The following is a 24207-nucleotide window of genomic DNA, read 5'->3' as shown; positions in this document are numbered from 1 at the left end:
AGTGCATTGTCAGTAATCAAACGACCCGGAATAAAAGCACTCTGATTTACAGAAATAATATCATTGAGGAAAGGCTTCAGTTTATTTGCCAAAGTCTTTGATATTATTTTGTATAGGCAAAATTGGCCTCAACAACACGAACTTTTAACAAGGTGCATGTAGCAGCATGAACTTTGACTAGTTGCCGTAACAGCACCAACTTCTTCATTGGGTGCACAAAATATCATAAATGAAACCTAGGACCAGAAATTTTATCGAATACGTGGAATCTTTAATATTTTATTAACTTTTTGCGAATTTTGATATCATATTTAGTCCTCAAGGTTTAAATTGACCCAAAACCCTAAACGAGACATTTTTATAGCACGGAAATCGATGTTTTTGTAATTTTTTAATAAATTTGATCTCAAAATTGACTAAATTGACCTTTAAAACCTCATTTGATAATTTTTTTCCACATACAAATCGAGGCACGCAATACCAGACGATTTTTTATGATAATAAAATGTTAGATACCATGTCTTCGGTAAAAATTTTGGTATCGGGCTTCATTTATGATATTTTGTGCACCTAATGAAAAAGTTTGTGTTGTTATAGCTACTAGTCAAAGTTCATGCTGCTATTTGCACCTTGTTAAAAGTTCGTGTTGTTGAGGCCAATTTCGCCTTTTGTATATTACATTGCAACAACTAATTGGGCGGAACTTCGACATATACATAGGTTCACCACATTTGGGAATCAAAACAATACATGTCCTATTAATTTCAGTAATATCTATCAAACCCCTCCACCAATTTTTCACCATTGCAATAAATCAGAACCAACAATATGCCAAAATTTCTGAAAAAATAGAGCATGCATACCGTCTGTACCAGGAGCCTTATTCGGGTGCATCTGAAAAAGAGCCAATTTAATCTCCTCAGAGCTCGGTTCTTCTGCTAGCTGTTGATTCATTTCACTCGTCACCTTAGTATCTATCCCCTCCAAAGCTGCTTCAAAATCAACAGGATCATCAGACTTAAATAGGTTCGAAAAATACTCGGCCACCACATTTTGCAATTGATTTTCCTCATCGACCCACTCCCCAGCCGGATTGAACAGTCCCTCAATTCGGTTTTTTTTCCTTCTCTGACTCGCCTTCCTGTGAAAATATGCCGTATTTTTATCCCCATCTTTCAATTCATTTGCACGAGCTCTCGCATACCAATAAGTCTCCTCCTGGCAACGAAGCTCATTAATAGACCCTGAAATTTTCTCACATTGTTGCAGTCTTGCAGCATCCATATGCCCCCCCTGCGCTTCTTGGAGTTCTAATTCAAGAGCTCTGATTTTCTTCTTCACATCACCGAAAGACTTGGCAGCCCATTTTGTCAGAGCATTCGAACACAGAGCGATCCGATTATGAGGAGCGTTACCAGCCCCCTCCTCCCATGCCTTCCCAACAATATCATTGCATTCCGGCTTTGAGAGCCACATTGCTTCGAACCTATACAATTTCTTCCTCCTGCCACGTTCATAATAATTAATTGTATCAAGAAGGATCGGGGCATGATCAGAGTCCATTCGAGCAATATGTCGGACTTTAGAATTCGGCCATAACTCACACCAAGGATCATCACCAAGAAACCTATCAAGCCTTTCCCGTATGACAGTGTCCTCCGTCCTCCCCCTTTGCCATGTAAATATACTTCCAGTAAAGCCCAAATCACGTAAGCCACAATCATCAATGGCTTCCCGAAACGCATCCATCAAAAACTCACGCCTCACAGCCCCACCACTCTTTTCCGACATACTCACAATTTCGTTGAAATCTCCAAACATGACGCAAGGAAGATTGCACTCACTTTTTAGCCTTCTCATTAAATCCCATGTCTTATGTTTATTTTCCGTCTCAAGCCACCCATAAATGCCAATCGCTCTCCATTTTGGTACACCCAAACTATCACAAATATCCGCCGCAAAATGATGCACCGAATATGAAATAACAGTAACATTCACCTCATGCCACCAAAATCCCATACCTCCCGAGTTCCCATTGCTACTAACACATATACCATCCTCATATCCACACCTTCTCTTAATTATTTCCAACACAGCACTATCAATCATCGTTTCCGTTAAAAAAACCACATTTGGCCTCTCCCTCCAACATAGGTCGCGGAGAGTTCTCTCCGTCCAAGGGTTGCCAACCCCTTGAACATTCCAACTTAATATTTTCATTGGCCTTCGAGGGTATGGTCATTACCATTACCCTCTACTTGGATGTTACTGTCCCCAGTGTAATTCAAAGGCACCAACTTTCTTCTTTTTTCCATGTCCCCTTCATCACTCACCTCTGCCATCCCCCTCTTCTTATTTTTTGCTCCCTCATTGCTCACATAATATGAATTAGACTCCCTACTCCCTTCCCCATACCCCTCATCCATTTTCACCAATTTCTTCCATTTTTTTGTATTTTTTATAACAGTCCCAGTAGAGTTTTCCCCTTTCCCACCTCCTCTGCCCCCACCCCCTGCTTCAACCCAGCACCCGCGACATCATCCACCTTCCCCTGCTCCTCCCTCACATTATTACTCACCCCACTTTCAAACTCTATAGGACCACCCACCCTCTTCTCAACAGATGGCCCCACAACCTTTGCATCCTCCCTCACACTTCTAGTACGCAGCACAAATTTGTTACTCAAGGGATCAATGACACATTGCAATGTGGCCGCTCATTCCTTCGGGGACTTATCAAAGGCCTTATCTGTATGAGGTGAGAAGAGTAATCTACGAGCAGCAATTTCATCCCCCACCCCTTTCTTCAATTCGGGTTTATGTGTGAAGACAAGAGATTGTGATTTCTTTCGCAAGTTATCAACTTCCTCCTTCAACTTCTCATGCCCCTTTCGAGGCGACGCTCTCAACCACAGCCCCCATTGCTTCTCCTCGACATCAGCATCTTCATCAACATTAGGGCAGTCCTTTTCTGTGTGACCGAGAATACCACACAAGAAACAGAAAGTAGACAACCTCTCATACTTGAATTGCACCGAAGTTACAACACCTTTCTTATTGCGGATTTTCTGAATTCTGCGTATAGGCTTCGTTGTGTCAATCAACACTAGAGCCCTTCTTGATTTGTCCCACCCCAATTCATCCTTCTCCACCTCCAATACAACCCCAATCTTTTCAGCAATCTTTCTCACATCATCGTCAGACCTGCTGTCAAACGGGAGGTTGTATAATCTGATCCAAAAGGGGCACAGTTTAAGGTCAATGTTCTCCGGTTGTTCATCCCCATCAATTTCTTTCAGTAATAGCAATTGATTGTCAAAATTCCATGGAGCACCATCGAGGACTTTCTCCTTATCACGCCAATGGAAGAATTGTATCACAAACAAATTGTTCTCAATTTTACATAATAATACATCCCGAGACAAGGACCAAGACTGCTTTAGGGTTCTTTGTAACGCATCAAAATTATACGATCTGATAGTCAGTAATTTCCCCACCAAAGATAGGGCTAATTTATTACTCTGTTCTTCAGCATTCGGGTCTCCTAATTCTGCAATTTCATTCTCTTCATCTGTAATACTTAACTTTGACCACTTCTCAAGAATTTCTCCTGCCATCATGAGTAGAACACCACGGAAACCCCCCCACCGGAGATGGAGAGACCGCTTGAACACGCAAGAGAACGACTCTGACCTCCGAAATAGGGAACCCTAACTTCAGAGCGAGAGAAAATCTTCTTAATCAAGTTCTTAATTTTATGGAATGTTCTTTTTCAAAAGTTATCTATATTACCCAATTATTTTTATTCTCACAAAATTACCTTTAAACTATCAAAAGTTACTCATAAAGTCTATCAAAAGTTACTCTTAGGGCCTGTTCACATTTACTGAACTGAACTGAACTAAATTGAACTGATTGGAGCTGAACTGAACTGAATAGAGTTGAAATGAATAGTTTATGAGAGAAGGTAATTAGGAGCTGAACTGAACTGATTGGAGCTGAACTGAACTGAACTGATTAGCGCTGAACTGAATTGGGCTGAAATTAAGCCGAAGTAAACAAGCCCTTAGTGTAAAAATTATACCCATATTTCTTTCCTTTTTTTCTTCAATTCCCGCCACATGATAAACTATTGTACCTTTGATTTTTTAAAACAATTGTTTGAAGGAAAAAAAATGAGAATATATTAGTGTGATTTTGTAAGTAGAAGTAAAAACATTATCATTGTGTCCATGGTAAAGCAACCCATTCCAAACTTGTGTAGCCGTGTTTTTTCTTTATATTATAACTATCCATTAATACCCATTAAAAAAAATACTAGGTATATATACTCAGGACCTGTTCCCTTCGGCTTAATTTCAGTTCAATTCAGCTCCTAATTTCCTTCTCTCATAAACAATTCATTTCAATTCCGTTCAGTTTAACTCCAATCAGTTCATTTTAATTTGGCTCAGTAAATCAGATTAGCCCCTCAAATTGTGAGTTAACATTATATTAAAGACATTGACATCAATAATTTACACTCAAAATTCGCTTGCATTATCAACATCAATTAGCATTATTACCATCTACCAAATAGGTAGTAAACACGTACTTAAAGATAGATAGATTACATTACTAATAATACTTCAAAATACTAGCACAATAACTTTAAATAATCATTATCTTAATCTATTGAGTTATGATGTTGTACCGAATTTATAGAACGCGTTTGCTGGCTTAGAAGACAAGGGCGGTGAACATGATCCAAAGACATCGAATATAGAACTATCTAATAACAGAACAAATTCCAAATAACTGTATTCACTTAATAAAATAATACCAAAGTAATATTAATTTGACAAAATGCTGCAAAAAGCTTATTCTGTCTTTTTGTGAATTAGAATAAACGAAGAAAACAAACGACTTCAAAATGAAATATGGTTATAACGACAAAAGCACTAAATGTTCACAAAAAAATCATTACTCCGTAATAAAAAGAATCTGTCTTCTGCCGAAAGAAATATAGAGTATAAACATAGATGCTTAACTACAGTCCTCAGGTTGAGATTCTTAAAATATGCCTTCTTTTTGTAAAGATGGTCATGTATTAAGATTATTAACTACTCCATATATATTATACAATAATCGTGTATTTAGTTCAAATTATATTGTCAGGACGACTAATGATAAAGTATCTTAAAGATTAAGAGGTGATTTGTAATATTGTCTGATGTGGCATATTATGTGTTTGGTGAGACCGGTTGGATAATTGGGTAGAAATGAAGATGAGCTGGTAATATCACTAATATGGTGAACATAAAAATAAAGGAAAGACAGAAGTTAATTGCATTTTATAAGAGAAAAACGAAAGAGGATAAACTGATGCAAGATTTGGACGGTGCTATTGCAGTTTAGTCAATGCGATGCCTATTTATTCTATTACCTGATTTAGGGATCATTTTGTTAAATTAAACAACATTATTCTTATACGCAAGCAGCAAAGTAGCAAACTACTCCCCCCGTTTTTAAATACTTGCTTCATTTCTCCATGCGCGGAGTTTTGGGAGAAATTGGAGAAAGTAATAAAATATGGAGGTAGTGGGATTGGTTGAAGAATAAAAAATTGTAACAAAAACAAAAATAGTGGAGAGAATTGAAGGAAAGAGAATATGAAATTAATATTGTTGGATCCACTTGGTAAGAGAAATTAATTAAATATTGTAAAAGCTTTTCAAATAAGAAAATAGAACAACTATTTAAAACTGACCGGAAAAGAAAAATAGAGCAAGCATTTAAAAACGGAGGGAGTAGTTGTTTACACTTATTTAGTTTGGAAATAAACTATTTCAGAACTTAGATAATATGTCATATGTGTAGTAAATGGCATTCATTTTATTCAGACTATGTTTCAATAACAATACAGCTAGCTACCAAAAAAATTATACATATCTATATATCAATACCCAATATTTCGAGTTTTTAACAAAAAGATATATGTATTAAGATTAATCAGCCTCTCTACATTGCGAGTAAGACTGTTTACACCTAGACCTGTACAAAGTACAAACGTTCCGCTTTCATCGAAATCCAGGTAGGCTACAGGACACCCCAAAACAACTAAAACGACAGTTTCATATCATATACATATACATATACAGATCACAGCAAACGTTTTGAAGGCAAATTTGCCAGAAAACAGTTTGCAACTGTAATCGGACACACCAATCTACCAAAAAGGCCTGACTATATGCTATACAATTTACAGACTCCACACTTTTTTCAAAACAAATACTACCTCTGTCCAAACATTCTTGCCACATACTGTTTTGAGTTCAGATTACGATATCAGCGTGACAATCTATGCAGGACAGAAGTACTATAAACACTTCACAGTGATTAGCAATCACCAACCTTTTTTTTTTTGAATTTTGAGTAACACCTAATCAATCAACTAATTTCCCAAAGTCCTGGAGCCACGTCTAGCCTCTTTTCCATCCAGTCGATAATGTCCCATGCAATTTCTTCTCGCTCAGGTTCGAAGAGGAGATCGTGCAAGAAGCCATCATAAAGCTTTATATCTTTGAAGTTGGAGGCTGCTTGATCGTAGAGATCCTGAGAAGCCAGTGGATCAGTCACCCTATCTGCAGTTCCATGAAGAACAAAGAATGGTACAGTGACAGATTTGAAGTTGCGTGTCAGATAAGCAGTGATACGCAAGATCTCATGCCCAGTTCGGACCCTTATGGGACCTGTATAAACCAGGGGATCAGAGTATTTTGCAATTAGTTGAGCTGGATCCCTGGAAACTGGAATGCCTCTCTTATTGGCACCTTTGAACTGGAATCTTGGAGCAACCAAGGAAAACAAAGGGGCCACAACCTGCATAGATAGCAGCACGAGCATAAGCATAAGCATAAGCATAAGCATCCATATATTCTTCCTGACATTTTCTTTTAAAAATTTTTCCTAATTCTTTTTGAGTATATATATGTGTGTCAGTGTGTGTGTGTGTGAGGGGAGCATGAGCCAAGTAAGGTTTGTCAGATCAAAGAAGGGCCCCCATCATACCCAAAAATCCAATACTATGGCCAGACTAGAGGCAAAATAACCAACCAGGGTAAGCAGATAGTTATAGCAACTTGGTCATTAACTAACAAAATACTCCCAATAATCATTTACTTTGCTAGTAAATTAGACAAAACATTTAGATTGATTCATTACCCCATGTCTTATTTACACATGTGTTATCTCCCTTGGCCTTGCATAGTAATCTTGCATGCCAAGGCATGGGTAATGGAGTAAAAAAGGCATACAATGGGAGTACAGAAACTATTATGCATCTCAGATGGCTGCCTTATGGGGAGAATTTTCCAGCCCTTAATAAGTTATATGATATGCTAAGACAATTTTTAACAAGGGTAGTGTATGATATGCCATAAAATTGGTAAATATGCTCTCACAAAGACTTTCAAGCTATAGTGTACAAATATACCTTGACCACAGGATGTGCTGGCTTCACACGCAAAGCAGGTGAGGTCAATATAACTCCTTCAACCATTCTTTCAATGTGAGGATATGAAGCTGCCTGTACAACAGCAGAATATATGCACTATTAAGAAAAATTCAGCCAAAATCTAATTCCAAAGAGTGTATAAAAACCTCCAAACTATCAACTACTCAGTAGGAAAGAGACGGCTAACCTTTAAAACCACCGCACCTCCAGTAGAGTGACCAAACAGGAAGCAAGGTACCCCAGGATGCTCAAGTTTAACATTCTCCAAGAAAGCGGCCTATTCATAAAAGAAATGAACTTTAGGCATAGAATTAACTAAGAGGGGGTCTTCTATTTACAAGAAAATTTTCATACATTACAAGCATATATGCTCAAAATCCTAAAATCACAAGATAAGAATGAAATAAACAAAGTTCCAACTCACCGTATCAGCAACAACATTATCAAGGGAGGGAACAAACCCATGCAACCCATCACTACCACCATGGCCTACAAGAGAGAAAAACAATGAGATTACTACATTAATCATACTAAAAGGGAAATCCACTGATACTCAAACACGAAATAAGTAGTGCCCTAATTACAAATTGTTGCATATGCAGATATGTTTTATAAGTGATTGCATTTTTGAAATATATACCAAAAGCAGAATGCAGCATACATAATAATACCTATCTAGCTTTTACAAGATGCAACACAATCACATGTGATGGTATTAATAGCAGACCTTTAAGACTAACATATTGCATAAGAAAATATAAATAATTAAACTGTAGCTCAGGTATATGTCCTATGTAAAAATTCTCTTGGTATCCCCTTCTTTAGCCTCCATGCAAGACATGCTTAGCAAGCAATAATCTGACAAATGAGCTTAGAGCTGTCACAGCATAAGACAATGAGGACCACAACAGTAATAACTCAATATTTGACACTTTTAGTGTGAAAACAATGTTTAACTAAAGTAAACACTAAAAATACCTATCCAATCCATAGCATACACCCCAAAGTTGCGAGAGGTTAGTTGCCTTGCAAAGTGAGCATATCTTCCACTGCAAATAAACCAAAAAAAAGTAAATCAGGTTATTTTGAGAGACACGAAAAGCTGCTCAGATCACCATTGCAGGCAACAAATAAATATTGAGAAGGTTCTCAGTAATTACCCGTGTTCATTAAGTCCATGAATGATTATGATAATGCCCCTGAAATCATATAAAAACTAGTAAATATAATATAGAAAAACTAAGGTGCAATTTGTCTGAAAATTCCAGAAAGCATGTAGTTTTGTGCCAGATACCACATATATGCGAAACCAGGGGGGGAGTGGGTAAAAACAGTTACATGACACAACAAATCTGAAGTCTGCTACTGAAATCGAACCTTTATTACTATTGCATGAACTCGTCATTATCTAACCTACAAAAACAACCAGTTTCAGAGGGTATCATTATTACCCTTCACTTGCTGCTAGAGTAAGACTAATGCATATACATTCAACACTAGAAAAGAATAAGGGATTATGTTTGAATTAGTTTTGGATGAAATGTTTTATCCTTTGATAAGTGTTAAGATGGGGCTAGATTTGCTAAGATGTCTACTATACAACAGGGTGTACCATGCACACGGTGCACCCCAAAATCATTTTTTAGCTCATGTGGGCGTACAAAAGACCCATGTATAAAATAGAAATTGCTCAAATTTGTTAGCTTGTGAAACCAACACAGGGGGGGAAAAAAAAGTAAGATAAAACTCCAAAAAGGATTTTTTTATCATTAAAATAATACACAAACCACTTTTCATTCCTACTTCAACATGCAACCAAGACATCATAAACTACCTGAACACGTCCATCTTAAGGAGTAAAGGAATAGTCAGAAAAAAGAAAAGCACTAAATAACACCTCTACACCTCTTGTTTCTTAAAAGAATACACAGAAGAAATTCTACGAAGAATGATACACAGCAAGATAACACCTTATATCTGTCACTCTAAACCAGTTGACCAGAGCATTAGAAAGGCAAACAGCTATAGAATTCACACTTAAGTTCAATAATACTCGGTATAAAATATAGATGTTCAAAAATGAAATTTTCAAGGCAGTCAAGGTGCATGTATTCTCCTAAAATGCCTCTTCAATGATTAGTTAATTGTAGTACATAGTTTTGACAGATGAAAAGGTGCTATGAAAAGGAAAAGTTTTCAGTCATATAATCACTTTCATTATCTGTACCATAAATGAAGAGAAATATTATCTTGGAACAGAGGCATACAATAGCAACAACTTTAAAAAAAACACTTTGAGTAAACTAGAAGGGCCAGAACTGTCTCCTTATGAGGACAAGTTACTGGATGGCTGGATGCAGTTCTGGGATATAAAAGATCCAATTTCAATTATGTATGTTTTCAAAACTGACTATGTCCTTACACTATTGTGTTCCAACATTAATAGAATGTATCTTTCCTATTAAGTAACACATACAAGTTAACTACACAACCAACAGCTACAGTGTGGTGTTTACTTTTATCAAGGATCTCAAAATTTATGTCACGATACTAAAATATGGAGTTTTTGTATAGAAAACAGCCATTTCACATCTTTTCTATTCTTCACTCTATCATCTTCTTCCCTTTATTCAATTTATTTTCCCCTGCCTTTGCTGTCTCTAACCTTCAACAATGGACAAAGGCATATGATTAAGCCACAGCACTATCTAATTCCCAATTACATATGAACGTCAAAAAGTGACTGAGATGAAATAAGAAATCGCCCATTAATAAAGACACCATTGGGCCATCACTCAATTAGAAGATGAGATAAAGAGATGTCCCTCAAATACCAACAGTCCTATCTGGTCTTTTACCTTCACTCTCCTCCACACCGCTTCACATTAATCTCCAAGAAACAGTGTAAATGGTTACTGATATAACCCTGAAACTCGTCTATAGGGACCTAAATTTCTTTGATGTTGATGATGGCTGTGACTCTGAGAGAGATGTCTACTTGATATATTTTGACTAAGACACCTCTTAAGTACACAAGCATTTAACTTTCTTACTCCATATCTTTTTACAGCCAAAGTCAACATTCATCCAATGATCTAAATGAGGTCCATAGATTTTAAGCCCTCAATGAACACCCCCCCCCCCACACACACACACACAAACGCTTTGGTCCTTGTTCAGTAGTTAGGCATCTAGCAGAGCTGAATAAATAAGTCAGCTACTAGGGGCACTGAGTCCTAAAAGCTAATTATCCCTTAGTCCATCAATGTTTTTCCTAGAAGAAGTTTTTCACTTTTATAAGAGCTAGGAAAAGTTGCGCATGTGGGATTGTCTTTTATCTTTTTGTGAGGTGTTAAGTGGGGAAAATGTAACTAAATACAAAGTAGTTCAGAGGGGAAACTGAAAGTGACAAACCAAATAGGAAAATCAGGCAATTTTTAAGAAACAGAGAGAGTATCTGTTAGGTAAGCTACATAGGGAAGACATAGTCAACAAGTGAGGTGGTCATGTCCTACAGCAGGAAAATTTCAATTTAAAAAGCCATATGTTTCAAGTTGATCAAGTGCTGGTTTGGAATGTTAGGTGGATAATTATAGCTATAGGAAAACTGTCTTCAAATAGGTAAGGAAAGACTTGCACAGGATGCAAATTCATTCTTGCTTCCTCGAAGAACAATCAGTCAAACCGCTTATGATTTTACTCCCAGAAAGAGCTTTTAACACACATTTGACATTTCCCATGCCAATCTCAGTTTCTCACCATTCCTCACTCAATTAATTTGAATGGTCAACAATTAATAGCTATTTCGACATAGACCAACAAGTGAGACAAGCATAATTTGCACTGAAAGTTCAGCACACAGGCCATTATACAAACAGAGAACCAGAAATGGCCAACGGACGCTAAAACTTGGGGGGAGCAAGACTTTGATTGTTCAATTTTACAAAAAAAAAAAAAAAAAAAAAAAGAAAAAAAAAAAACTTAAAAAAATCAATAACTTGCACTATCAACATCAAATTGCCAGACTAGTACATAATAACATAATTGCCAGTGTGCCACATCCAATAATAAACTCAAATTTGACAAAACAAGAAATGAATATTCAAAGCAATCAACCTCCAGAAGGATCCCTTATAAGTAGTATACTAATCATCAAACACACAAATACACAATCACTCAAAATGATACTCCGCATAATTTAGGCAACCAACCTCCTCACCAAGTATTAAATTGCCCAAACAGCCCAAAATTCAAATTTCAAACCCAAAATTTTCCAAATCAATGATAAATTTGATGACATTTAAGACTTCAAACTTGAGCTAAACCAGCAATCTCTCGTTTCATCCAACCCTTAAGCTGCTTCTCATTTCCTTACTCTAAAATTCTGGTCACTGAAGAATCGAATCCTCAACCTCTTAACTCCAGCATTCTTGAATATAAGCTCATTCGTCATCGGGAAAACGAATATAATTACCAAAACAGAGATCTTTACAGAGGAAGCAAAATATGATCACTCCTTAACAATCAACTCAGCCTCGAAACTGATTAATGTTCACAAGTCCATCAAAATTGCACAGAAATTCGTTTATCTCCAACATAAACTCAGCTAATCCACAAGCCAAACCCCTAAGTTAATTCAATTAAAACCCAAAATTAATCACAAAATACTCCGGTAACTTCCAAACATATTACAAATTAAACCCTTCAAAAATAATAATTAAAAAATCAAGAATGACAGACAATTAAACCTAGAATTACCCAGAAATCCAATTTCAATTAAACAATTAACAACATGCAGATAAAAAATTATACATTTCCAAGAAATTACATCCCCAATCAACAGAAATCAAATCAAATATCAAATATCAAATATATAATTTAAAAATGAGAATGTACTTGGGATTATCGGAAACCGGGAACCAAGACCGGCAAAAGAGGGCATTTCGTCGAACACCAAAGAAAAGCGAAGTACTCCAACGACAATCCTCATTACTTTCTCTCTCCTCCTTTCCATCAATCTTAACCGGCATCATTTCCAACGCTTCAGCAAGCGCACGACGACGCCGTGTATCTTCCTCCTCTTCCAACAATCTTCTCCGCCGGAACTTCGCCGCCGGCCGCGGCTCCGACTCCGACTCCGACTCCGAAAACCGTTGAGAACGCGGCAGAAGAAGGAGGAGGAAACAAAGGAAGGAAGAGTAGAAAAGAATGATGAATTTTTTGAGGAAATTGTAGGATGGAAAGAGGAGAAGCGCCATTGATTTAGCTCGGTGAAAGAGAGGTATGATTCTGCCGCTTGCGCCGGAGGTAAGCTCCTCCACGTTCGTCGCCGCCATTGACGGTGGTTCCGGCGGAGGAGAGAGAAAATGCGGCGAAGTTCCGGCGAGTTGAGGCGGTGGAGAGATGATGGTGGAGAGTTTGTTAGAGAGAGAAAGAGGAGGAAGAAATGTTTTTGAAGAAATTAAAGGAAATTTTATAGAGGAATTTTTTATATTATTTATTTTTATTTTAAAATGGAAGGAAATAAATTGGAAATTTGGATTTTTTGTTTTGTTCATTTATTTATTTGAAGGGAGAAAAATCAAAATTGGGGATTGGTTGGTTGGAAAATGGAGATAGACTGAGGAGAGAGAGAAGAGGAGGTGGGCGTTTAATGTTCCAACCTTTTTACCGCGTGATTGTGAGAAAGTTTCTTACGATTTTTTTTTTTATTTATTTATTTTGGGAATCAAAATAAAATACTCTGTATTTTTTTGAATTTAAATGTAAATTTTTATATTTATGAGCAAGTCAAGCATTTAAAAAACAATATTTATAATTTTTTTTTTTAAAATGTCAAAATTGTTAGAGGGGATTATAGAGGAGAAATGTCAAAAACTGACCTGATCGTTCTAGTTTGATTTTAAAAAATCCAATTCAGTTTTTGACTCATAAAACTATAATAATTTAACATGATTCAACTTTAAAATAAATTTAATTCAACCTAATTCAACTCAAGTACCTAAATTAACACCTCTTACACATTCTATTGCTAAAGTTGGATTACAAAAGTACAAAAATGTATGATGATTCATGAATATGCAATCTATGGTAATCAAGAGTATTTTATCATACATTTATATAATAATAATAATAATAATAAAAATAAAATAAAGTAAGAATGAGCAATCTTGTACTAATATAGGTTTAAGTGTTTATTAATAGTAGCATATAAGGTGATTAATCGCCGGCTATATTATACTTGGCAGGGAGTCTTCGTAGGGGATGACTTAGAATCTTAGATAATCAAAGATGTTTATAAGCTCCTTCAAAGATTGGATCGTAGGAGAAACATAATCATACTTTTAGGGCTAATTAAACGGTTGACTATATAGCTAATGTAGAACACCAAATTACTCCTCAAAATTTTATTCATTGTTCATTGCATCTTGTCTTTTTTGAATTTTATTACCGGTGTATCTTGTATAGTTGTATTCTTATGTACCCCCGTACCCCGTACTTCATGTTATATAGTGGATTCTAAATAATTTTTTTTAAAAAAAAAAAAACAGAGATCATAAGCGATTTATAACCTTATTGGTATTATATTATATATATATATTTTTTTTTTATCAGGTTAAACTTAAATTTAATTAGTAAATAATTATTTAATTATTATAATTAAATTTTAATTAGTGAAAATAATTTTAATTGTAGAATTGGTGATGTAATGCTGAAATTATCCTCTTTAAAAAGGAAATTGGCTTTGTAAAAAAAAATAAAAAAATAAAAAAAAAAAAAGAAGAAGAAAAAGAACAAGAAAAAGAAAAGGAAAAGATAAAAGGAGGAATTTGGCAATATGTTGTTGAACTAGATTCCACTTGACTTTAGGACGTGAAATAAGGAATTCAAGTCAACAAAGTAACACTCGACAACAAATTATTAGGTTCGTGGAAAATTAAAAAATGGCATATTGATTAATGGCTAGCTAGTACAAGTATCTGCCTTAGTATAGACTCTTTTCAATTAATAATAAAACCAATTTGATCCGAATTTCATGGATTAATATGAGTAATATAATAAGATCATGGGCAAATGATTAGCACTTGAGCAAGGGAGTATTATTTTATCCGATCATGCATCCTAGCTCATGAGCTCCTAACTTCTAAGATGAATAGATGATGCAATTAAGTATTATTATAGGGGAGTTTGCTTGATGCCTTGAGGCTATATTGCGTGATTGGATAGTCAATATTTTATGTAATTGTAGAAAAACTTAAAACATTCGTTTATAGTCAATATTATACTGTGTAACATATATTACTCCATACTTCATTAATTATTATACATTTTGTATACTTATTATATAATATGATTTGAGATTATGTTTCATTTAACTTATTTCATTTACTTATTAATTATTCGATCATAACATATAGATTCAGTTCAGGACATATAAAAAAAGTTAAGATAATAAAGAGTAGCAGACTAGATTTTTCTTATGTCCCTTTGGTTAGGGATTGGATAGAGTACCAATTAATATTATTAGAAGAATGTTTAGAGTATTTTATTAATGCAAGATAAAGGAACTATTGGAAAAAAGCTACAAGTAGTAAGTAGCAAGCTGTATGAGTATCAAATTCCAGGTCCTTTTTGGATCACGACAATTTGAAGATAGGGTAGACAACATGCATGATTTCTTAGAATTGTCAATCATTATTTTAGACAGACACTCCTTCCGTTTTAAATACTTGCTTCATTTCTACATATACGGAATTTTAGGAGAAAATAATAAAATATGGAGGTAATGAAGTAGGTGGAAGAATAAAAATTTGTAAAAAGCAAAATTAGTGGGGAGAATTGGAGGAGGGAGAATATGAAATTAATAAAATATGATCATGGTGGGTTCATTAGGTGAGAGAATTTAATTAAATATTGTAAAAGTTTTTCAAATAAGGAAATAGAGCAAATATTTAAAAACGGCTGAAAAAGAAAAGTGGAGCAAGTATTTAAAAACAGAGGGAGTATAGATTATTTACAATGAGTAGATATTATGATCAACTCACACTAGAAATACTTTAAAAGTAGGAATTTCATTCTTACCAAAACCTTGTTCTTTTCTCTTACTTTTAAAGTGTCTGACTAGCAAATATTAGATTAAAAAAAAAATATAAAGTCTAGTGAAAGTGCTTTTATTTACCTTATTAAAAAATATATATATGTATCTATATATTACTCTGGTAATTATTTGTAAAATTGTATTATAAATTATATAAGAGATTTGGATTAGGAAGATGAAAACAAGTGATAGCTTTCAAAGTAAGCAGAGCGGTGTAAAGGCAGTGACCACAGACAATTCATCTTAGATAGCTATGTGATAGGAGTTGATGCCCATGCCCACTAATATCCAACAAATTCGAAAGGTACATGTACTAGTCTATTATTTAATTATTTGATTAAGTAACTATTTAATCTTAATCAATATTGTCTATTATTTAATTATTTGATTAATTAACTATTTAATCTTAATCAACATTGTTTATTTACGTAGGTCAACGTCATCTAGACCTTGACTTAGATTTATTCTACTCGTACTATTAGGCAGGGTCGATGAGGTATTTTTATCAACTATGAATAATGCACCAAATAAACATTGTGCAATTTTGACCTTCTAGGGAGAAGTTTGTGTTTTACTTTAAGAGTTGAAGCTAGATTTGGACTGCTGGTTTTGAGAATAAGTGTGAAAGCGTGGGAAGATTTCTCCTTAGCCTAATGGAAGGGAGAAGGAATGGGATAGAGTTGGAGATTAGTCAAGCCAAATCGGTACAATACAAATTGACTCGACTCAATACAAGCTCGTCACATGTCCTGTATGACCAATTTACTATAACTAGCCTTTTGGCCCGTTCAATGCACGGGTTATTACCTGGGATAATTATATTCATATGTAGGTATGCTTTTATACAAAGTAATTGTTTCTTTTCAAAAACTTAAAAGAAAAAAAAAAAAAAAAGAGTGAGGGTAGAACTGTGAAAGAACATGAAAGAATTGAGTTAGATATATATACATGAAGAATGTGGGATATGAAATGACATATTAGTTTAAATTATATTTAAAGTCTAGGAGATGAAAAGACAATTTTTATAATAATTCATGTGTTTATGTAATGTGTACTAATTAATTGAACATTATTTGATTTCAAAAAAAAAAAAAAAAAAAAATTGAACATTATTTTATGATGGTGGAAATGAAACACTTCATTTTCTTACTTGAATTTGCAAATTGTAGAATGCATAAAGACTTAAACATACATAATTAAGGGAGTTGACATGTGGCATATGGATTTGCAAATTGTAGAATGCATAAAGACTTAAACATACATAATTAAGGGAGTTGACATGTGGCATATGGGGTTGATGAGTGACTTCTGAATTGTGATGCCATGTGTCATATGAAAAATTTGTGGTTTGTGTTTTTAAATACTAACTAAGTATAGATATAGATATAGATATAGATGTAATAGATAAATCTATTACTTTGTAAATGGCAAGCTAGCTCGATATAATGCAGACGGAGCCATACACAAAGTTTGGATATAAAAGATTGGTATAACATAATTTTTCTTGACCCATACCAATATGCGCATGACTTGTTGGCAAGACATATATCTTGGACAGCCACTCGGCCACTCCCATGCTCAACTCTAGGGTAGCCGTAAAGATGGGCAACGGGCCGTGCCGTGCCTAAATTTGGCACACCCCAGCCCACGGCACGACACGGCCCACGTGCCTGGCGGGCCGTGCCGTGCCGGGCCGTGGGCCAAACCGTGCCACTTTTTTTTATTTTTTTTTTAAAAAAATGTAAATTAAAAACGAAATATATATATATATATATATATATATATATATATATATATATATATATATATATATATATATATATATTAGTACAACTTAATTTTATATAAATAATGTTATTAATTTATGTTTATGTTAATGTTAATATATTTTGTTTTGAACAACTTTATTTTAATTAAGGTTATATAAATTATTTATCTAATTATGTTTAAGTTTATATAAATAATTCTATTAATTTAGCAAAAAAAACAACAATACATATAATAAAAAAAAATTATGAGTGTCGTGCTGGACCGTGCCACGTGCCGTGCCGGCGTGCTGACCCACGGGCCGGCCACCGTGCCGCCCGCCGTGCCTCGTGCCGTGCCCGTGCCGATTCCCAGATTTTTGTTCACGGCACGGCCCACGGCCCACAGGTGGGCCGCCGTGCCGTGCCGGAATGGTGCCGGGCCCATGCCGCCCGCGTGCCGGCACGGCCCGTGCCCATCTTTAAGGGTAGGGGCTTCAAACATAATTGTTACGGAGTACAATGGTAATAGGGACTAAATTGGGATAGGTAAAATTGATCAGATTACTTTGATTTGACAATTGATGTAAAAACAATGTGTGTTAAACTTCAATTAACATTAGTCATTCAATAGATGAGCTCAACTAGACCTTGTTAAACTTGAGGTTTGGTTGAGTTATTTGAGATTCTAATTTCAATTATATTACGAAGTATAATATCTTAACCAGGATGAATGTGAAATGATAAGAGAAGATTTTTTTAGAGAAGATAATGGGATGAATAATGAAAGATTGATAGACCATTTTCCATGCACTTGAGTAGAAAATAAATGAAGAAAATAGAAGAATGCAATTTCTTTTCCTTTCCTAAAATCTTAAGATAGATTGGTAAGATCTGGAGGGACATGGAAGCCCATTTCTTCCCCTCCCCTCCATACTATATACATTTCTTAACCAAAAATCGTTATGCATTGTATAATTTAGCAAAAATCCAAGCGTGTCGAATTTTTGGAAAAGATTCTAATAATACAGGATACTTAGGGCCTGTTTTGATTTATTGAAATGAGCTGAGCTGAACTGAAGTGAGCTGAACTGAACCGAGCTGAACTGAACTGAATTGAAGTGAGCTGAACTGAACCGAGCTGAACTGAACTGAATTGTTTATTAGAGAAGAAAATTAGAAAGTAAACTGAAATTAAGCGGAAGAGAATAGATCCTTAATAGCAACAACATATCATATAGTACGTCAGTACTTGTGATGGTTTCAAGGTTAAGGAAAAAAGCCTATCATTCTAAATTCACAATTTTGACTATATAATCGAATGTTCGGGACTTCTAGTTTTGTACACCAAGTTCGACACTCCAATTACGTTCCAATGACCAATATAAAAAATAACAATTTTGTCAATAAAAGTTATCAACTTATCATCGGTTCATTTGTAAGTGAGAATCTCAAATGAACGAATGGTCACGTACACGACTATAAATCAGCTTTCAAGTGCTTGTAACTTGTAAAGTCATATATGGTGTGGCCTTTAAAGTTTCTGGCTGTCCACACAAACAAGAAGTCACGTCTAGCCACTATATGTCAAACTTATAATAAGGCTTACAAATAACAATTCTAACCATGCAATTTTCATGGCCAGGATACATTTTTTGACTTTAATTTGTACCATCGTTTTCTTTTTGTACCTATCCGATGTAACAACTTGATTTAGAATATCTAAGACAAGAGAAGTATAATTGTGTATATGGATTTATTGATACGTGATGATGCATTTTACTCAATAGATTGTCTAATTATTTAGATGAGTTTCAAGAAAGTGTCATAATTGACTTACTAGGCTCATTTTTTTTAAGAGGACAAGGGAAAAAAAAAAAAAAAAAAAAAAAAAAAAAACCAACTTGTCTTGTAAAATAAATTGAAGACACATTAATTTTTGAATCTTTGCTTCTAGTTCAAACAAATATTTTTTATATTTGGAAATTTAATGTTAATAAGATATATTGAAAATTTTATATGCAGAGTATTGAAAATGATTAATCTGAATATATCATCTTCGAGGTCATTAGCTTGCTATCTATAATACATGAAAGGATTATTCACACAATAATCTTTGCAATGGCATATATATCTGCCCTTTTCTTGATTGACATAATTATAACTACAAGATAAATTAAATTTTAGATAATGGTGGAGAATGTTTTTTTTTTTTTGGTGTTAAGAGAACCACAAGAGCGAGTGATGAGAATTGATCTCAGAAACAAGATTACCTGAAAACCGTGAGGGGAAGTCTAATTACTTGAGCTATTTCTCACTTTTATAATGGTGGAGAATGTGAATGTGGTGTTTAATTTGTTGAAAGAACATTGATCAAACATTATTGCATCATTTGTTTATTGTTACTTTGTGACCTTAATTTTTTTTTTCCTTTTTTTTTACTAAACTTAGAGAATGGAGATAGATTGAAACATGTCACATTTGCTTCATTGTTTTGGGCCTGAACAAATGTTAAAGCAACAGAAACTAGGTCAAGTTTCATACACCAAAACTTAATATTCCATGACATACCAAATTATAAGTGGGCCAAAATTAGGTAAACCCTCAATTTTTAACGTTTACAAAAGTTTGCATGCCTTTATTTTGGGCCACTGGGCCCATTCCCGGATCAATGGCCCTTTTTTTAGAGTTGTGGCCCGGTGAAGTGGCCTTATGGGCCATAGCCAAACTTTATGGGAATAAAGTTGTAATTACCAAATTCTGTATCACTACACAGTAACTTGTAACTTTGTAAGTACATTTTTCTTATAATGCATTCCAGGTTTCCAACTACTCCGTTATAAATTATTAGATTGAAAAATCGTGAATCGTAATGGTTGATTGAGATGTGGTCAGGGTTCTCTTTACCATTTTTTTAAAAAAAAAAACTAAAAAATCATTGTTACGTTTCCTTTTACAGAGTACATATGATGTAATTTTACAACCTCTTAAACTCTCTTTTTTACGTGTGCTTACATACCAATTGGTTGTTAGTGAAGTGGTGATTGAGATTGCATTTGGTTGAAAGCACCTGTGTTCAATTCCCCGTAACAATAATTGGGAGGGGATTGGAACTGGAACCTAACTACCCAAAACTCATCCCTAAATCCAGATTAGCCCAAAGGGTGAACCAAGTGCAACACCACCCAAATACAATAAAATTGTTACAACATATACGAATGAAGAAGAGAAAGAGTGTAGCTTTATAATCGACTATATGATGAACACCTTAACACTTAGGCTCTTAGCAAGTTAATTAGCTTGCTGATCGATGATATAGTTCTAATCAAGAGTACGAACATACGATAGTACATAAAATCAAAATTCATATAACTCCTCCATTTTAACGTACTTGTATAGCTTTGTATCATATTATCATATGTGGACAAAAATACATAACCCTTTTGTTAACGTAATAAACCTACCCTAAAATCGAGGGTAACAACTAACAATCAAAGCCTAGGTTTCTACTTTATATAGGCAATAGATTTGTTTACGTGATAAGTACCCTAAGATTCAGCAAGATATCGATTTGATTTCGTAAATTCTTTGCTCCAACAATGAATGGAGTCTAGTTTATTTTTTTTAAAAAAAATAAAATTTCAATAATTATTATTATTTTTTGGCACAAGTACAAGATCATAAAAAGTGCCTTAAAGTTAGAACATAAAACAAATCATGTGACATTTGCCTACAACACAAGGGATAGTGAAACTAAGCTATCGCATTGTTATTATGTAAGCTTTAAGCTTTACTAAACAATCATACATAATTTAATATTAATCAAAACGGAATACCTTTGAATGTCTTGATTAAGAGATAATTACATCCATTTAGGAGACAATAATTAAGAGTTCAATTAACCTATGCATATTTGATAATTTAGCTATAATTATATGAAGATGAAGCAGTAATTTAGGTTAAAGATTTTGGTTACATAAAACCTTCATTAATGTATTAGAAGTGGATAACTTTTTACAAAAAAGATGGAAATCTGACAAATTATTATCTGAATGAAAATACATAGGCCTTGTTTAATTATGTAGAAATCACTTTGATATCAAAAGGTAAAGTGACTATTCGATTATGATAGATATATGAGCGAAATTATGTTAAAGAACTGTACTTTGCAAAGCCAAAAGAGATTTCACTTTAAAATCATATATCAATAACGTTGAATTACTAGCCTCTTTAACAAGTGATTTAAGTCTCTATATTTTCTTTTATCAGTACACCCTTGATTATCTGTGTTTTATTTTGATGATTGTTTTTCATTTTATTATCAAATGAAGAGCAAAAACTAAACTTTTTGTTAGTTGGGTGTACGGTATATCCGAGTGTATATAACAAATTCTAGCTAGATTATGACTAACTTTTTTTTTATTTTTTTTATATATATATAAATTACCAATGTAGTATACTTCCTCCGTTCTTTTATTATTGCACCATAAGGGTTTGATACAAATTTTTTGGTAATGGAAAAAAGAATGAGAGAGAAAGGTAGAAATACCAAATTGCCCATGTGATTGTATACACAAAATGAAAAGTAAGGGTTGAAAAGCAAGGGTATATAAGGTATTTATAGTGTGAACACAAAAATTTCTTTTCCTAAAATGGATATGGTGCAATATATGTGAAACTTCCTTAAAAGCCAAGTGGTGCAATATTAAAAAAATGGAGGAAGTATATAATTTCAACACAATTGTACTGTTAGTTTGTTTCTATTCATATAATATAACTTTGGATATCCTACATTTTAATTATAAGATATTGAGTACTTGTATTATTATATGCAGTCTCCAATACTCACTTTATTTCGTTCATAATATTTTAGTTTTCATAATTAATATTTATGAAAAATCAATTTAGTAAAATTACCGTAAGCAATCAATTTTTTTTTTTTTTTTTTTACTTAAACGAACCACACAAACAATAAGTTTTTTTCCTACATGTTGGCATTGTAGAGGTACATTTTATGCAAGAGTCAATCGACTCAATGTTCAATCCAACCATAAGTAATTTACTATTTGTGGATGCCAGATTTACATATCGTTTCTATATAGTCGGTAAACGTTTAGAGATATCGCTCAAAACCTTAGATCAAATTTATTAACATCACTACCTATTACGACTCTCCTTACACCAAAAAAAAAAAAAAAAAAAAAAAAAAAACAGTAAAGAAAAGATATCTTGATATTTTTGTTGGTTGTCTTTTTCATGAAGGCACTATCATATATTTTATGTGGATACTGTAGAAACATGCAAGTAATCCATCTACTTGCTTCTACATCCATTCTCCAAACCGTGAACTCAAATTAAAGCCAAATTTCTGCTTTCAATAACTTTAACATAACTTTTCCCCTGTCTTTTTATCCTCAACTTTTTATTTTTAAGCCATTTCTCGTGATTAAAATCGCCAAAAAGTACACTTTTGTGTTTAATCTTTACTTTCTTAGTTGCTTTCCATCGTTCTCTATTGTGTACTTAACCAAATTCCACATCTTTTATATGATGGTTGGTTTCGATCTCGTGATTTTCGTAATTTGCTCATCAGTATCTTAAGCCTTACTAACCCCATATAAAATTTTCTTGTACATTCTTCAAATATCCAATTTTTTCTAGTGTTTTTCATCAATTTTTACACAAAACAACTAATCATACAATGGCACCAAGTAAACTTGCAACATCTTCAATGGATAACCTCCATAGAACAAAATCCGACATTTCGAGTGTATTACAACATATACTTGATCAAGGGAATGATGATGATCCTGCTTCAACCGGCCTCCCTACATTATCTGAAGTCGAGCTAGCAAAATGTGAGTGTTGTGGGATGAGTGAAGAGTGCTCGGGGGAGTACATCGAAGAGATGAGGAAGAAGTACTCAGGGAAGTTGATATGTGGGTTGTGTGCCGAGGCAGTGAAGGAAGAAATGGAGAAAAATGGCGGTAAGACGAGGGAGGAAGCATTAGAAGTACATATGAATGCTTGTGTAAGGTTTAATAGACTAGGCAGGGCTTACCCTGCTTTGTACCAAGCTGATGATGTGAAGAAGTTGTTGAAGAAAAGTAATAGTGATAGGGCTGCTAAGGGTGGTGTTCCTCCTAGGAAGGGTGGCCTCGCTCGAAGCTCGAGTTGTATACCTGCCATTACTAAGGATATGCAGGACAAATTGAGAGTGTAATCCATGAATACATGCATGATTGAAGTTGTTATTGTAACTTTGTAAGTTAGATTGTTGAAATTATATGTGATGAGATATTGTGTGTTGTACTCTTACTTTATTTAGTTGTATAGTATTCCCCCTATTTCGAAATAAATGCATGTTTTATGTAACTATTTTTCAAGTAATTAAACGCATCAATTTAATTTTTTGATAACTTATGTACTCCATAATATATAGGTGATACAATGAACTTTAACACACTTGCCAAGTAAGCACTATTTTGACCATAATCATATCATATAACTAATATATATAAATATAAATTTTTAGCCAAATCACGAGACAACGACACTTAGCATTTTAACTTTTTGCCAGTGTCGCGCCACGTTGATTAGATTTATATAGACTTTGTTGGATAAAAAAATTAGTTTAGAATTTTATTTTCAATCAAATTTGGGTAGAATTTTTGGATAAAATTGTTAGTTTAGAGTTTTATTTTCAATAAAATACGAATATTTCATATATACAAATTGAATTATAATTTTATTCAAAAAATTATTAGATTATAACTCTAAATAATCATCATTTAATTTTTTTTATATCATAATATTTTTTGAAGCGAAGAAAGTAGTTCAAAATGTACATCATCCATTTATAATATGTTC

The 24207-nt window shown here is 34.0% G+C and overlaps 3 protein-coding genes across 3 annotated transcripts; 1 reads left to right on the top strand and 2 right to left on the bottom strand.

Annotated features, from left to right (window-relative positions):
• Nucleotides 1-798: 798 nt before the first annotated feature.
• Nucleotides 799-2109, bottom strand: LOC145591741 (uncharacterized). The gene has a single exon (XM_081648245.1). The coding sequence runs from the start codon at nucleotides 2107-2109 to the stop codon at nucleotides 799-801; it is 1311 nt and encodes a 436-aa protein (XP_081504371.1).
• Nucleotides 2110-5909: 3800 nt separating this feature from the next.
• LOC145591402 (uncharacterized) lies at nucleotides 5910-13042 on the bottom strand. Its single transcript, XM_081647844.1, has 7 exons — nucleotides 12391-13042; nucleotides 8655-8693; nucleotides 8473-8543; nucleotides 7919-7983; nucleotides 7682-7771; nucleotides 7474-7566; nucleotides 5910-6860 (listed from the first exon to the last, which is right to left on the bottom strand). Exons 1-7 carry the CDS (start codon nucleotides 12828-12830, stop codon nucleotides 6429-6431), a joined length of 1230 nt encoding a protein of 409 aa, XP_081503970.1. The 5' UTR covers nucleotides 12831-13042; the 3' UTR covers nucleotides 5910-6428.
• Nucleotides 13043-22702: 9660 nt separating this feature from the next.
• Nucleotides 22703-23742, top strand: LOC145592995 (uncharacterized). Its single transcript, XM_081649510.1, has one exon. It carries the CDS (start codon nucleotides 23039-23041, stop codon nucleotides 23558-23560), a length of 522 nt encoding a protein of 173 aa, XP_081505636.1. The 5' UTR covers nucleotides 22703-23038; the 3' UTR covers nucleotides 23561-23742.
• Nucleotides 23743-24207: the final 465 nt, after the last annotated feature.

Source organism: Chenopodium album, chromosome 18, assembly GCF_948465745.1.
Source record: "Chenopodium album chromosome 18, dcCheAlbu1.1, whole genome shotgun sequence".
Lineage (NCBI taxonomy): Eukaryota > Viridiplantae > Streptophyta > Magnoliopsida > Caryophyllales > Amaranthaceae > Chenopodium > Chenopodium album.
Note: the sequence above shows the minus strand (reverse complement) of the source record. Positions and strands in the feature narration are given on the sequence as shown.